Here is a 13692-nt window from a genome sequence, read left to right as displayed (position 1 = left end):
CCTTAGCTGTCAATCAATATGAGAAATAAAACTTTGGCGCGATAGTGCATTTTAGACCGTCTTGTGTATCCGTACTACATCGACTTCTTAAAATATGGCTCGTACAAAGCAAACTGCACGTAAATCTACTGGAGGAAAGGCTCCACGAAAACAACTCGCCACTAAAGCTGCGAGGAAAAGCGCACCAGCTACTGGAGGAGTGAAAAAACCACATCGTTACAGACCTGGTACAGTTGCTCTCAGAGAAATCAGAAGATACCAGAAGTCAACCGAGCTCTTGATCCGCAAGTTGCCTTTCCAGCGTCTTGTGCGAGAAATTGCTCAGGACTTCAAAACAGATCTGCGATTCCAGAGCACAGCCGTTATGGCTCTGCAAGAGGCTTCTGAAGCGTACCTTGTTGGCTTGTTCGAGGATACTAACTTGTGTGCCATTCACGCAAAACGAGTTACAATCATGCCTAAAGACATCCAGTTGGCAAGAAGAATTCGTGGGGAACGTGCCTAAGCATCTTACCAAACAAAAAACGGCTATTTTTATAGCCACACATCCATAAAAAATATTACGGCTAGCTTTTTATATCAAACTTTGTCCTGCTTTCTGTTTAAATTTTATGCTACATAAAAATTTTATGCTACATAAAGTTTGACAATGTTAAAAATATGAAGGGCAAGAAAAGTAAAAGCAAGAAAATAAGAAATTTAAAAACGAAAATACTTAAACTTAGGGAATCTAATCTTAAATTTACTCTTTTTTAACTGTTTAAGTGACTTAAACAAGTTTAACTTTGTACCAAGATAATGTTTTTTTGTAAATGTGTGGCTATAAAAATAGCCGTTTGTTAATGTAATAGCCAGATACACACAAATTATTTTTTTGCGGTCTTCTTTGCTGCCTTTTTGGGAGTCTTTTTGACCTTCTTTGCTGCAGGTTTTTTAGCAACAGGCTTCTTTGTGGGTTTCTTAGCTGCTGGTTTCTTAGCCGAGGCTTTCTTTGTGGCAGGCTTCTTTGCTGCTTTCTTTGGCGTGCTCTTCTTTGCTGGCTTCTTTTTTGGTGTACTTTTCTTTGCAGTAGGCTTCTTTGCCGTTGGCTTTTTTGCTGCGGCCTTTTTCTTAGGTTTTTCTTTTTTTACCTGACCTAGCTTGAATGATCCAGAAGCACCAGTGCCTTTAGTTTGAATCAAATCGCCTGATGTTACTCCTCGTTTAAGAGCCATTTTCAGATGATGATCTGAGTTTTTAGCAACTTTGTAATTTGCATGAATATATTTTGTAATAGCTTGGCGAGATGAACCACCGCGTTCCTTTAGGGTAGCGATAGCAGCCTTGATCATGTCCACATATTTAGGGTGATCAGCTGTCTTCTTTGCAGCAGGTTTCTTCTTGGGTGCGATTTTCTTTGGAGAAGCTGCTTCACTCATTTTTAATGTTTTCTTACAACAATCCAACGATAAACGATGCTTGTTATCACAGTAGAAGTATACTAAACATTACCGTGTAAATGAGATATAATTTAAGACGGTGCGAAGTATGCGGACGTAAAAGTACCACTCCCGGGAATTGATTTGGCGCGAAAACAGAAATGTGTGTTTCTGTACATCGTATAATGTCCGTTTTGGGTGCCGCGACTATGCGAAAGCATGTTAATTTTTATTTGTAGTACGACGCAATAGTCTGCAAGAGAAGCTGCTGGAGTTTGAGGTCTTCAGCATTACATCTAGTCTGTTAATTTGGGCTTCTTCCGCGCTCGTGTTAGGATTTTCATAAAGCGTTCTTTGGTTTGCGTTGCGTATGTCGGCCTACATCATCGACACGGCCTGTTTCCGGCTATTAGGAGCAATTCATATATTGGGCACTGCGTTTCGACTTTTTTATTAGACCACAGTAAAAAAATTCACTCACAGAAGTCCCTTTCTTTCATGGCTACAAACACGAAGAATTCTGTCGTAAGTAAAACGAATGCGCAAGCCAAAATGACGATGGGGCGAAGTCATAAGCATGGCCCTGTGGCCCAATGGATAAGGCATCTGACTACGAATCAGGGGATTCCAGGTTCGACTCCTGGCAGGGTAGCACTGTCGCATTTCGGCTGCATGGTCTACTGTGTAACGCGCGCGCACGTTCTGGCGTAATGCGTTGATAAACGGAATGTACGCAGACATATTGGAAAGTAATATCACGCACTTAGTATCGTCGCCTTTGTTAGCATTCATGTAAGTTACCATCCACTCGCTACAGTCGCTCTCCATCCTACGGCTAAATCAACAGCCGTGATTTTTACTATGTCGCCGTCCATCCGTACGCGGTGACAGTTGTAAGCTTTACAGTAACGTGACATGCTCCACAAGCAGTTACGGTGTGTGGACGATGCCTATCATGGCAACGCTTGTTCTTTATCGCTTCTCGGCCTAATGGCTAAGATCAAGTGTAGTATCTGTTCTTATCAGTTTAATATCTGGTAGGCCATTCTCTGAATGGTCAGTATATTAATCTGATTTTTGGCCTTGGGTCATGGAGGTGGATTCATTCACGCCGTGACCACGGGTTGCCTTGGTGTTGCACTATTACCGATGGCGGCCCACATAAGCAATAAAAGAATAATAGCAGTCCTCTTTCCGACGGCACTCTGCATAGTCTACGGCGGGAACAAAACGCGTACACTGGGGGAGAATACAGCCTATGCCCCGCGACACGGCAGTTTATAACACACTCAAGCCACAAGCATTAACAAACTTTGAAGGGTACCCTCATGCTACGGTGCAGTTCCAACTCATACTTACCTGACGGGGAAGTAAAGACTGATCAATGAGGGTTTTCTTCCAGAGTGAGGCTCTTGCATTGCACTACGCTTGGGCTGACCTCTGCGATTACTGCAAACGTCAGTAACTCGACCGTACAATTTCTGGTAGTGGGGGCCTGCGTCCGCGCTCGCCCCCTCCTTAAGTCAAAATGAATGAGCTTAGAAAAGTTGCGCGGCCAAATGTCGGTGGTGACTTAAACGCTAAGGTAAAACCTCGCTTGGCTGTTACGAAACGTGATTGCGATATAAGTCCTCGGAAGGCGGCGGAATTTTATTTTATTTGCCATTCCGTCAGGGTTATTGGATGATCGGCAATAGATCGAGTTTGTATGGATTTGAAAGCTCTTTTTTCTCGTACTATCACCTGAAAATGTCGTAGGAAAATGTCATAGGAAACACTTTCAACAACCGCCACGTTCCTTAATTGTTATAACAAGAAATATATCACAGCAAATGAAAATGAAAAGCCTACGACACCGGGAGTTCCCAGGCGGTCCCCCATCCAAGTACTATCCCGGCCCGACGATGCTTAACTTCCGTGATCAGACGAGAACGGGTGTGTTCATCGTGGTATGGCCGTAGACATTAGTAGGTGCAAATACGTGCAATTTATTTTGACGTTGTGATCAAATTTTTTTATTTAATTTCTTTGAGTTACTTAGGACAAGGCGTATGCATGGATTATCTATTAGACTTTAAGGTTATAGTTTTGTGAAAAAAACAATGTTTTTTTAAAGATGTGTGGCTATAAAAATAGCCGTTGTTTTCTGAGTGTAGCGGTTTACTTCTTCTGTCCTTTGTCGTTCTTCTTTGGGAGTAAGACAGCTTGAATGTTTGGCAAAACACCACCAGCTGCAATGGTTACACCGCTCAAAAGTTTGTTTAATTCTTCATCATTACGAACAGCCAATTGTAAATGTCTTGGAATAATCCTAGCTTTTTTGTTGTCTCTTGCTGCGTTACCAGCCAACTCCAATATCTCAGCAGATAAATATTCCAAGACGGCTGCTAAGTAAACTGGTGCTCCAGATCCAATTCGGTTAGCATAGTGCCCTCTACGAAGGAATCTATGCACTCTACCGACTGGAAATTGAAGTCCAGCTCTTGAGGATCTTGTCTTGGCTTTAGCCTTAGCTTTTCCACCTTTTCCACGTCCAGACATAACTGCGATTTGATTTGTAAGTTAATACAAAAACGTACGAATATTTAACGTAAGTGTTAACGAAATAAACTTTACTCGTTTTTTCATCATAAAAATAGGATCGAAATCATGTTTTTTTAACCAATCATAATTAAGTATTAAACAAAAGATTTTTTTTTTAACCAATTAAATTGCGTATCGGCGTTTTCGGATCGAATTCGATCCGATTTTTTTACTTATAAACAAAAAGTTTTGACTTGCAGTTTAATGCTTATTTACAAGTTAAGTAGCAAAAATTTTTAACCATGTCTGACGCAGCAGCTAAAGGAGGAAAACAGGCACCTAAAGTAGCCAAGAAAGGTGAAAAAAGAGCCGGCAAAAAAGGAGGAAAGATTGGTGGAACTGGTGAAAAGAAACGCAAGAGAAAGAGAAAGGAAAGTTATGCTATTTACATCTACAATGTTTTGAAACAAGTTCACCCAGATGTCGGAGTTTCAAGCAAAGCTATGAGCATCATGAACTCATTTGTCAACGACATCTTTGAGCGCATTGCTTCCGAAGCTTCGCGTTTGGCTCTTCAAAACAAAAAGTCGACCATCTCTTCTCGTGAAATTCAAACCGCAGTACGTCTTCTCTTGCCTGGAGAACTTGCAAAACACGCAGTCAGTGAAGGAACAAAAGCCGTCACAAAATACACAAGCAGCAAGTAAACCAACGTCTACCAAACACAAACGGTCTTTTTTAAGACCACACATCTTTAAAAAAACATTTACTTGGCGTCACTACAAGTTGACCGAAGTTAATAAAACTTCTAAATAATGTGCTTAAGAACACTAGCCTACATTTAAAATACTTCCCCATGTGTGTGTGGATTAGCTTCACTTTTCATACGTATTATTAGCTGTACTTGCAGAAAAGACAAGTACATTGATCCATGTTATTGCTTACATTTAACTTAACCCAGCTTTTCACGGAAACACTCCCAGGCAAATTAACCCTACAAAGTATTTCTAAATTTTTTTTGTGTCATATATGACATAGTATCGTATAGCAATAAATGTAACTGTGACAAGACTTTACACATTGTGTAATTTGGAAGCGTGCACAAAGTAATGTTTTAAAAGATTTGTGGCTATAAAAATAGCCGTTTTTGTTGAGCAATGACAACGCTTAACCTCCGAATCCGTAAAGAGTTCTTCCTTGACGTTTTAAGGCATAAACAACATCCATAGCGGTAACGGTCTTGCGTTTAGCGTGCTCTGTGTAGGTTACAGCATCACGAATAACATTCTCTAAGAAAACCTTCAGTACACCTCTGGTTTCCTCATAGATAAGGCCAGAGATACGTTTGACACCACCTCGTCGAGCAAGACGCCGAATAGCAGGTTTTGTGATTCCCTGAATGTTATCACGAAGAATTTTTCGGTGACGTTTAGCACCTCCTTTTCCCAATCCTTTACCTCCTTTTCCGCGTCCAGACATATTGATATAGTTGCGTACAGAACGAGTACAAAAACAACGTTTGAGTTAACAGAATTCAGACAGCTTTAAAAAGAGGCCATAAAATTACCTACTGCTCGTGGAAACACCCTAATTAACCAATAGAGTTGCGTCATTACAAAATGTTCCGAACATTTTGTACATTTTTTTAAGTAAAACTGTAGTTTTTTTAAAAATTCGTGGTCTTAATGTTTCAGTAAGGCAATAAATTTGGCATCGTTGGAATTCGCCAAACCTTCTGCTACTTACTAAAAAAAAAAAAAGTCAAAAGCTTTTGTGTATCAGAAGATACAGCCGTTTTCCCGTAGCCAAAAAACACAGATTTTATAAAAATGTTAAAGTAATGAGCGTAATGTCATTATGCAGCCAATCAGAAATTACTTTCTTAGCACCAATCAAATGGTTTGTTTTGAACCTTAGCTGTCAATCAATATGAGAAATAAAACTTTGGCGCGATAGTGCATTTTAGACCGTCTTGTGTATCCGTACTACATCGACTTCTTAAAATATGGCTCGTACAAAGCAAACTGCACGTAAATCTACTGGAGGAAAGGCTCCACGAAAACAACTCGCCACTAAAGCTGCGAGGAAAAGCGCACCAGCTACTGGAGGAGTGAAAAAACCACATCGTTACAGACCTGGTACAGTTGCTCTCAGAGAAATCAGAAGATACCAGAAGTCAACCGAGCTCTTGATCCGCAAGTTGCCTTTCCAGCGTCTTGTGCGAGAAATTGCTCAGGACTTCAAAACAGATCTGCGATTCCAGAGCACAGCCGTTATGGCTCTGCAAGAGGCTTCTGAAGCGTACCTTGTTGGCTTGTTCGAGGATACTAACTTGTGTGCCATTCACGCAAAACGAGTTACAATCATGCCTAAAGACATCCAGTTGGCAAGAAGAATTCGTGGGGAACGTGCCTAAGCATCTTACCAAACAAAAAACGGCTATTTTTATAGCCACACATCCATAAAAAATATCACGGCTAGCTTTTTATATCAAACTTTGTCCTGCTTTCTGTTTAAATTTTATGCTACATAAAAATTTTATGCTACATAAAGTTTGACAATGTTAAAAATATGAAGGGCAAGAAAAGTAAAAGCAAGAAAATAAGAAATTTAAAAACGAAAATACTTAAACTTAGGGAATCTAATCTTAAATTTACTCTTTTTTAACTGTTTAAGTGACTTAAACAAGTTTAACTTTGTACCAAGATAATGTTTTTTTGTAAATGTGTGGCTATAAAAATAGCCGTTTGTTAATGTAATAGCCAGATACACACAAATTATTTTTTTGCGGTCTTCTTTGCTGCCTTTTTGGGAGTCTTTTTGACCTTCTTTGCTGCAGGTTTTTTAGCAACAGGCTTCTTTGTGGGTTTCTTAGCTGCTGGTTTCTTAGCCGAGGCTTTCTTTGTGGCAGGCTTCTTTGCTGCTTTCTTTGGCGTGCTCTTCTTTGCTGGCTTCTTTTTTGGTGTACTTTTCTTTGCAGTAGGCTTCTTTGCCGTTGGCTTTTTTGCTGCGGCCTTTTTCTTAGGTTTTTCTTTTTTTACCTGACCTAGCTTGAATGATCCAGAAGCACCAGTGCCTTTAGTTTGAATCAAATCGCCTGATGTTACTCCTCGTTTAAGAGCCATTTTCAGATGATGATCTGAGTTTTCAGCAACTTTGTAATTTGCATGAATATATTTTGTAATAGCTTGGCGAGATGAACCACCGCGTTCCTTTAGGGTAGCGATAGCAGCCTTGATCATGTCCACATATTTAGGGTGATCAGCTGTCTTCTTTGCAGCAGGTTTCTTCTTGGGTGCGATTTTCTTTGGAGAAGCTGCTTCACTCATTTTTAATGTTTTCTTACAACAATCCAACGATAAACGATGCTTGTTATCACAGTAGAAGTATACTAAACATTACCGTGTAAATGAGATATAATTTAAGACGGTGCGAAGTATGCGGACGTAAAAGTACCACTCCCGGGAATTGATTTGGCGCGAAAACAGAAATGTGTGTTTCTGTACATCGTATAATGTCCGTTTTGGGTGCCGCGACTATGCGAAAGCATGTTAATTTTTATTTGTAGTACGACGCAATAGTCTGCAAGAGAAGCTGCTGGAGTTTGAGGTCTTCAGCATTACATCTAGTCTGTTAATTTGGGCTTCTTCCGCGCTCGTGTTAGGATTTTCATAAAGCGTTCTTTGGTTTGCGTTGCGTATGTCGGCCTACATCATCGACACGGCCTGTTTCCGGCTATTAGGAGCAATTCATATATTGGGCACTGCGTTTCGACTTTTTTATTAGACCACAGTAAAAAAATTCACTCACAGAAGTCCCTTTCTTTCATGGCTACAAACACGAAGAATTCTGTCGTAAGTAAAACGAATGCGCAAGCCAAAATGACGATGGGGCGAAGTCATAAGCATGGCCCTGTGGCCCAATGGATAAGGCATCTGACTACGAATCAGGGGATTCCAGGTTCGACTCCTGGCAGGGTCGCACTGTCGCATTTCGGCTGCATGGTCTACTGTGTAACGCGCGCGCACGTTCTGGCGTAATGCGTTGATAAACGGAATGTACGCAGACATATTGGAAAGTAATATCACGCACTTAGTATCGTCGCCTTTGTTAGCATTCATGTAAGTTACCATCCACTCGCTACAGTCGCTCTCCATCCTACGGCTAAATCAACAGCCGTGATTTTTACTATCTCGCCGTCCATCCGTACGCGGTGACAGTTGTAAGCTTTACAGTAACGTGACATGCTCCACAAGCAGTTACGGTGTGTGGACGATGCCTATCATGGCAACGCTTGTTCTTTATCGCTTCTCGGCCTAATGGCTAAGATCAAGTGTAGTATCTGTTCTTATCAGTTTAATATCTGGTAGGCCATTCTCTGAATGGTCAGTATATTAATCTGATTTTTGGCCTTGGGTCATGGAGGTGGATTCATTCACGCCGTGACCACGGGTTGCCTTGGTGTTGCACTATTACCGATGGCGGCCCACATAAGCAATAAAAGAATAATAGCAGTCCTCTTTCCGACGGCACTCTGCATAGTCAACGGCGGGAACAAAACGCGTACACTGGGGGAGAATACAGCCTATGCCCCGCGACACGGCAGTTTATAACACACTCAAGCCACAAGCATTAACAAACTTTGAAGGGTACCCTCATGCTACGGTGCAGTTCCAACTCATACTTACCTGACGGGGAAGTAAAGACTGATCAATGAGGGTTTTCTTCCAGAGTGAGGCTCTTGCATTGCACTACGCTTGGGCTGACCTCTGCGATTACTGCAAACGTCAGTAACTCGACCGTACAATTTCTGGTAGTGGGGGCCTGCGTCCGCGCTCGCCCCCTCCTTAAGTCAAAATGAATGAGCTTAGAAAAGTTGCGCGGCCAAATGTCGGTGGTGACTTAAACGCTAAGGTAAAACCTCGCTTGGCTGTTACGAAACGTGATTGCGATATAAGTCCTCGGAAGGCGGCGGAATTTTATTTTATTTGCCATTCCGTCAGGGTTATTGGATGATCGGCAATAGATCGAGTTTGTATGCATTTGAAAGCTCTTTTTTCTCGTACTATCACCTGAAAATGTCGTAGGAAAATGTCATAGGAAACACTTTCAACAACCGCCACGTTCCTTAATTGTTATAACAAGAAATATATCACAGCAAATGAAAATGAAAAGCCTACGACACCGGGAGTTCCCAGGCGGTCCCCCATCCAAGTACTATCCCGGCCCGACGATGCTTAACTTCCGTGATCAGACGAGAACGGGTGTGTTCATCGTGGTATGGCCGTAGACATTAGTAGGTGCAAATACGTGCAATTTATTTTGACGTTGTGATCAAATTTTTTTATTTAATTTCTTTGAGTTACTTAGGACAAGGCGTATGCATGGATTATCTATTAGACTTTAAGGTTATAGTTTTGTGAAAAAAACAATGTTTTTTTAAAGATGTGTGGCTATAAAAATAGCCGTTGTTTTCTGAGTGTAGCGGTTTACTTCTTCTGTCCTTTGTCGTTCTTCTTTGGGAGTAAGACAGCTTGAATGTTTGGCAAAACACCACCAGCTGCAATGGTTACACCGCTCAAAAGTTTGTTTAATTCTTCATCATTACGAACAGCCAATTGTAAATGTCTTGGAATAATCCTAGCTTTTTTGTTGTCTCTTGCTGCGTTACCAGCCAACTCCAATATCTCAGCAGATAAATATTCCAAGACGGCTGCTAAGTAAACTGGTGCTCCAGATCCAATTCGGTTAGCATAGTGCCCTCTACGAAGGAATCTATGCACTCTACCGACTGGAAATTGAAGTCCAGCTCTTGAGGATCTTGTCTTGGCTTTAGCCTTAGCTTTTCCACCTTTTCCACGTCCAGACATAACTGCGATTTGATTTGTAAGTTAATACAAAAACGTACGAATATTTAACGTAAGTGTTAACGAAATAAACTTTACTCGTTTTTTCATCATAAAAATAGGATCGAAATCATGTTTTTTTAACCAATCATAATTAAGTATTAAACAAAAGATTTTTTTTTTAACCAATTAAATTGCGTATCGGCGTTTTCGGATCGAATTCGATCCGATTTTTTTACTTATAAACAAAAAGTTTTGACTTGCAGTTTAATGCTTATTTACAAGTTAAGTAGCAAAAATTTTTAACCATGTCTGACGCAGCAGCTAAAGGAGGAAAACAGGCACCTAAAGTAGCCAAGAAAGGTGAAAAAAGAGCCGGCAAAAAAGGAGGAAAGATTGGTGGAACTGGTGAAAAGAAACGCAAGAGAAAGAGAAAGGAAAGTTATGCTATTTACATCTACAATGTTTTGAAACAAGTTCACCCAGATGTCGGAGTTTCAAGCAAAGCTATGAGCATCATGAACTCATTTGTCAACGACATCTTTGAGCGCATTGCTTCCGAAGCTTCGCGTTTGGCTCTTCAAAACAAAAAGTCGACCATCTCTTCTCGTGAAATTCAAACCGCAGTACGTCTTCTCTTGCCTGGAGAACTTGCAAAACACGCAGTCAGTGAAGGAACAAAAGCCGTCACAAAATACACAAGCAGCAAGTAAACCAACGTCTACCAAACACAAACGGTCTTTTTTAAGACCACACATCTTTAAAAAAACATTTACTTGGCGTCACTACAAGTTAACCGAAGTTAATAAAACTTCTAAATAATGTGCTTAAGAACACTAGCCTACATTTAAAATACTTCCCCATGTGTGTGTGGATTAGCTTCACTTTTCATACGTATTATTAGCTGTACTTGCAGAAAAGACAAGTACATTGATCCATGTTATTGCTTACATTTAACTTAACCCAGCTTTTCACGGAAACACTCCCAGGCAAATTAACCCTACAAAGTATTTCTAAATTTTTTTTGTGTCATATATGACATAGTATCGTATAGCAATAAATGTAACTGTGACAAGACTTTACACATTGTGTAATTTGGAAGCGTGCACAAAGTAATGTTTTAAAAGATTTGTGGCTATAAAAATAGCCGTTTTTGTTGAGCAATGACAACGCTTAACCTCCGAATCCGTAAAGAGTTCTTCCTTGACGTTTTAAGGCATAAACAACATCCATAGCGGTAACGGTCTTGCGTTTAGCGTGCTCTGTGTAGGTTACAGCATCACGAATAACATTCTCTAAGAAAACCTTCAGTACACCTCTGGTTTCCTCATAGATAAGGCCAGAGATACGTTTGACACCACCTCGTCGAGCAAGACGCCGAATAGCAGGTTTTGTGATTCCCTGAATGTTATCACGAAGAATTTTTCGGTGACGTTTAGCACCTCCTTTTCCCAATCCTTTACCTCCTTTTCCGCGTCCAGACATATTGATATAGTTGCGTACAGAACGAGTACAAAAACAACGTTTGAGTTAACAGAATTCAGACAGCTTTAAAAAGAGGCCATAAAATTACCTACTGCTCGTGGAAACACCCTAATTAACCAATAGAGTTGCGTCATTACAAAATGTTCCGAACATTTTGTACATTTTTTTAAGTAAAACTGTAGTTTTTTTAAAAATTCGTGGTCTTAATGTTTCAGTAAGGCAATAAATTTGGCATCGTTGGAATTCGCCAAACCTTCTGCTACTTACTAAAAAAAAAAAAAGTCAAAAGCTTTTGTGTATCAGAAGATACAGCCGTTTTCCCGTAGCCAAAAAACACAGATTTTATAAAAATGTTAAAGTAATGAGCGTAATGTCATTATGCAGCCAATCAGAAATTACTTTCTTAGCACCAATCAAATGGTTTGTTTTGAACCTTAGCTGTCAATCAATATGAGAAATAAAACTTTGGCGCGATAGTGCATTTTAGACCGTCTTGTGTATCCGTACTACATCGACTTCTTAAAATATGGCTCGTACAAAGCAAACTGCACGTAAATCTACTGGAGGAAAGGCTCCACGAAAACAACTCGCCACTAAAGCTGCGAGGAAAAGCGCACCAGCTACTGGAGGAGTGAAAAAACCACATCGTTACAGACCTGGTACAGTTGCTCTCAGAGAAATCAGAAGATACCAGAAGTCAACCGAGCTCTTGATCCGCAAGTTGCCTTTCCAGCGTCTTGTGCGAGAAATTGCTCAGGACTTCAAAACAGATCTGCGATTCCAGAGCACAGCCGTTATGGCTCTGCAAGAGGCTTCTGAAGCGTACCTTGTTGGCTTGTTCGAGGATACTAACTTGTGTGCCATTCACGCAAAACGAGTTACAATCATGCCTAAAGACATCCAGTTGGCAAGAAGAATTCGTGGGGAACGTGCCTAAGCATCTTACCAAACAAAAAACGGCTATTTTTATAGCCACACATCCATAAAAAATATTACGGCTAGCTTTTTATATCAAACTTTGTCCTGCTTTCTGTTTAAATTTTATGCTACATAAAAATTTTATGCTACATAAAGTTTGACAATGTTAAAAATATGAAGGGCAAGAAAAGTAAAAGCAAGAAAATAAGAAATTTAAAAACGAAAATACTTAAACTTAGGGAATCTAATCTTAAATTTACTCTTTTTTAACTGTTTAAGTGACTTAAACAAGTTTAACTTTGTACCAAGATAATGTTTTTTTGTAAATGTGTGGCTATAAAAATAGCCGTTTGTTAATGTAATAGCCAGATACACACAAATTATTTTTTTGCGGTCTTCTTTGCTGCCTTTTTGGGAGTCTTTTTGACCTTCTTTGCTGCAGGTTTTTTAGCAACAGGCTTCTTTGTGGGTTTCTTAGCTGCTGGTTTCTTAGCCGAGGCTTTCTTTGTGGCAGGCTTCTTTGCTGCTTTCTTTGGCGTGCTCTTCTTTGCTGGCTTCTTTTTTGGTGTACTTTTCTTTGCAGTAGGCTTCTTTGCCGTTGGCTTTTTTGCTGCGGCCTTTTTCTTAGGTTTTTCTTTTTTTACCTGACCTAGCTTGAATGATCCAGAAGCACCAGTGCCTTTAGTTTGAATCAAATCGCCTGATGTTACTCCTCGTTTAAGAGCCATTTTCAGATGATGATCTGAGTTTTCAGCAACTTTGTAATTTGCATGAATATATTTTGTAATAGCTTGGCGAGATGAACCACCGCGTTCCTTTAGGGTAGCGATAGCAGCCTTGATCATGTCCACATATTTAGGGTGATCAGCTGTCTTCTTTGCAGCAGGTTTCTTCTTGGGTGCGATTTTCTTTGGAGAAGCTGCTTCACTCATTTTTAATGTTTTCTTACAACAATCCAACGATAAACGATGCTTGTTATCACAGTAGAAGTATACTAAACATTACCGTGTAAATGAGATATAATTTAAGACGGTGCGAAGTATGCGGACGTAAAAGTACCACTCCCGGGAATTGATTTGGCGCGAAAACAGAAATGTGTGTTTCTGTACATCGTATAATGTCCGTTTTGGGTGCCGCGACTATGCGAAAGCATGTTAATTTTTATTTGTAGTACGACGCAATAGTCTGCAAGAGAAGCTGCTGGAGTTTGAGGTCTTCAGCATTACATCTAGTCTGTTAATTTGGGCTTCTTCCGCGCTCGTGTTAGGATTTTCATAAAGCGTTCTTTGGTTTGCGTTGCGTATGTCGGCCTACATCATCGACACGGCCTGTTTCCGGCTATTAGGAGCAATTCATATATTGGGCACTGCGTTTCGACTTTTTTATTAGACCACAGTAAAAAAATTCACTCACAGAAGTCCCTTTCTTTCATGGCTACAAACACGAAGAATTCTGTCGTAAGTAAAACGAATGCGCAAGCCAAAATGACGATGGGGCGAAGT

The 13692-nt window shown here is 40.3% G+C and overlaps 1 protein-coding gene and 7 non-coding genes across 8 annotated transcripts; 5 read left to right on the top strand and 3 right to left on the bottom strand.

The window, feature by feature from the left end:
* Positions 1-795: 795 nt before the first annotated feature.
* LOC130657915 (histone H1-delta-like) lies at positions 796-1418 on the bottom strand. Its single transcript, XM_057460899.1, has one exon. The coding sequence runs from the start codon at positions 1416-1418 to the stop codon at positions 867-869; it is 552 nt and encodes a 183-aa protein (XP_057316882.1). The 3' UTR covers positions 796-866.
* Positions 1419-2392: 974 nt separating this feature from the next.
* On the top strand, positions 2393-2584 carry LOC130661096 (U2 spliceosomal RNA). The gene has a single exon (XR_008988291.1). It is a non-coding gene; the product is annotated as a U2 spliceosomal RNA (small nuclear RNA).
* A 185-nt stretch (positions 2585-2769) lies between these two features.
* On the top strand, positions 2770-2934 carry LOC130660046 (U1 spliceosomal RNA). Its single transcript, XR_008987248.1, has one exon. It is a non-coding gene; the product is annotated as a U1 spliceosomal RNA (small nuclear RNA).
* Positions 2935-3262: 328 nt separating this feature from the next.
* On the bottom strand, positions 3263-3381 carry LOC130658089 (5S ribosomal RNA). Its single transcript, XR_008985306.1, has one exon. It is a non-coding gene; the product is annotated as a 5S ribosomal RNA (ribosomal RNA).
* A 4468-nt stretch (positions 3382-7849) lies between these two features.
* On the top strand, positions 7850-7922 carry Trnar-acg (transfer RNA arginine (anticodon ACG)). The gene has a single exon. It is a non-coding gene; the product is annotated as a tRNA-Arg (tRNA).
* Positions 7923-8244: 322 nt separating this feature from the next.
* LOC130661094 (U2 spliceosomal RNA) lies at positions 8245-8436 on the top strand. Its single transcript, XR_008988290.1, has one exon. It is a non-coding gene; the product is annotated as a U2 spliceosomal RNA (small nuclear RNA).
* A 185-nt stretch (positions 8437-8621) lies between these two features.
* LOC130660045 (U1 spliceosomal RNA) lies at positions 8622-8786 on the top strand. The gene has a single exon (XR_008987247.1). It is a non-coding gene; the product is annotated as a U1 spliceosomal RNA (small nuclear RNA).
* A 328-nt stretch (positions 8787-9114) lies between these two features.
* Positions 9115-9233, bottom strand: LOC130658088 (5S ribosomal RNA). The gene has a single exon (XR_008985305.1). It is a non-coding gene; the product is annotated as a 5S ribosomal RNA (ribosomal RNA).
* Between the last annotated feature and the right edge of the window lie 4459 nt (positions 9234-13692).

This window comes from Hydractinia symbiolongicarpus, chromosome 9 (genome assembly GCF_029227915.1).
Source record: "Hydractinia symbiolongicarpus strain clone_291-10 chromosome 9, HSymV2.1, whole genome shotgun sequence".
NCBI lineage: Eukaryota > Metazoa > Cnidaria > Hydrozoa > Anthoathecata > Hydractiniidae > Hydractinia > Hydractinia symbiolongicarpus.
The sequence above is the reverse complement of the archived record's forward strand: the minus strand, read 5'-3'. Positions and strand labels throughout refer to the sequence as shown.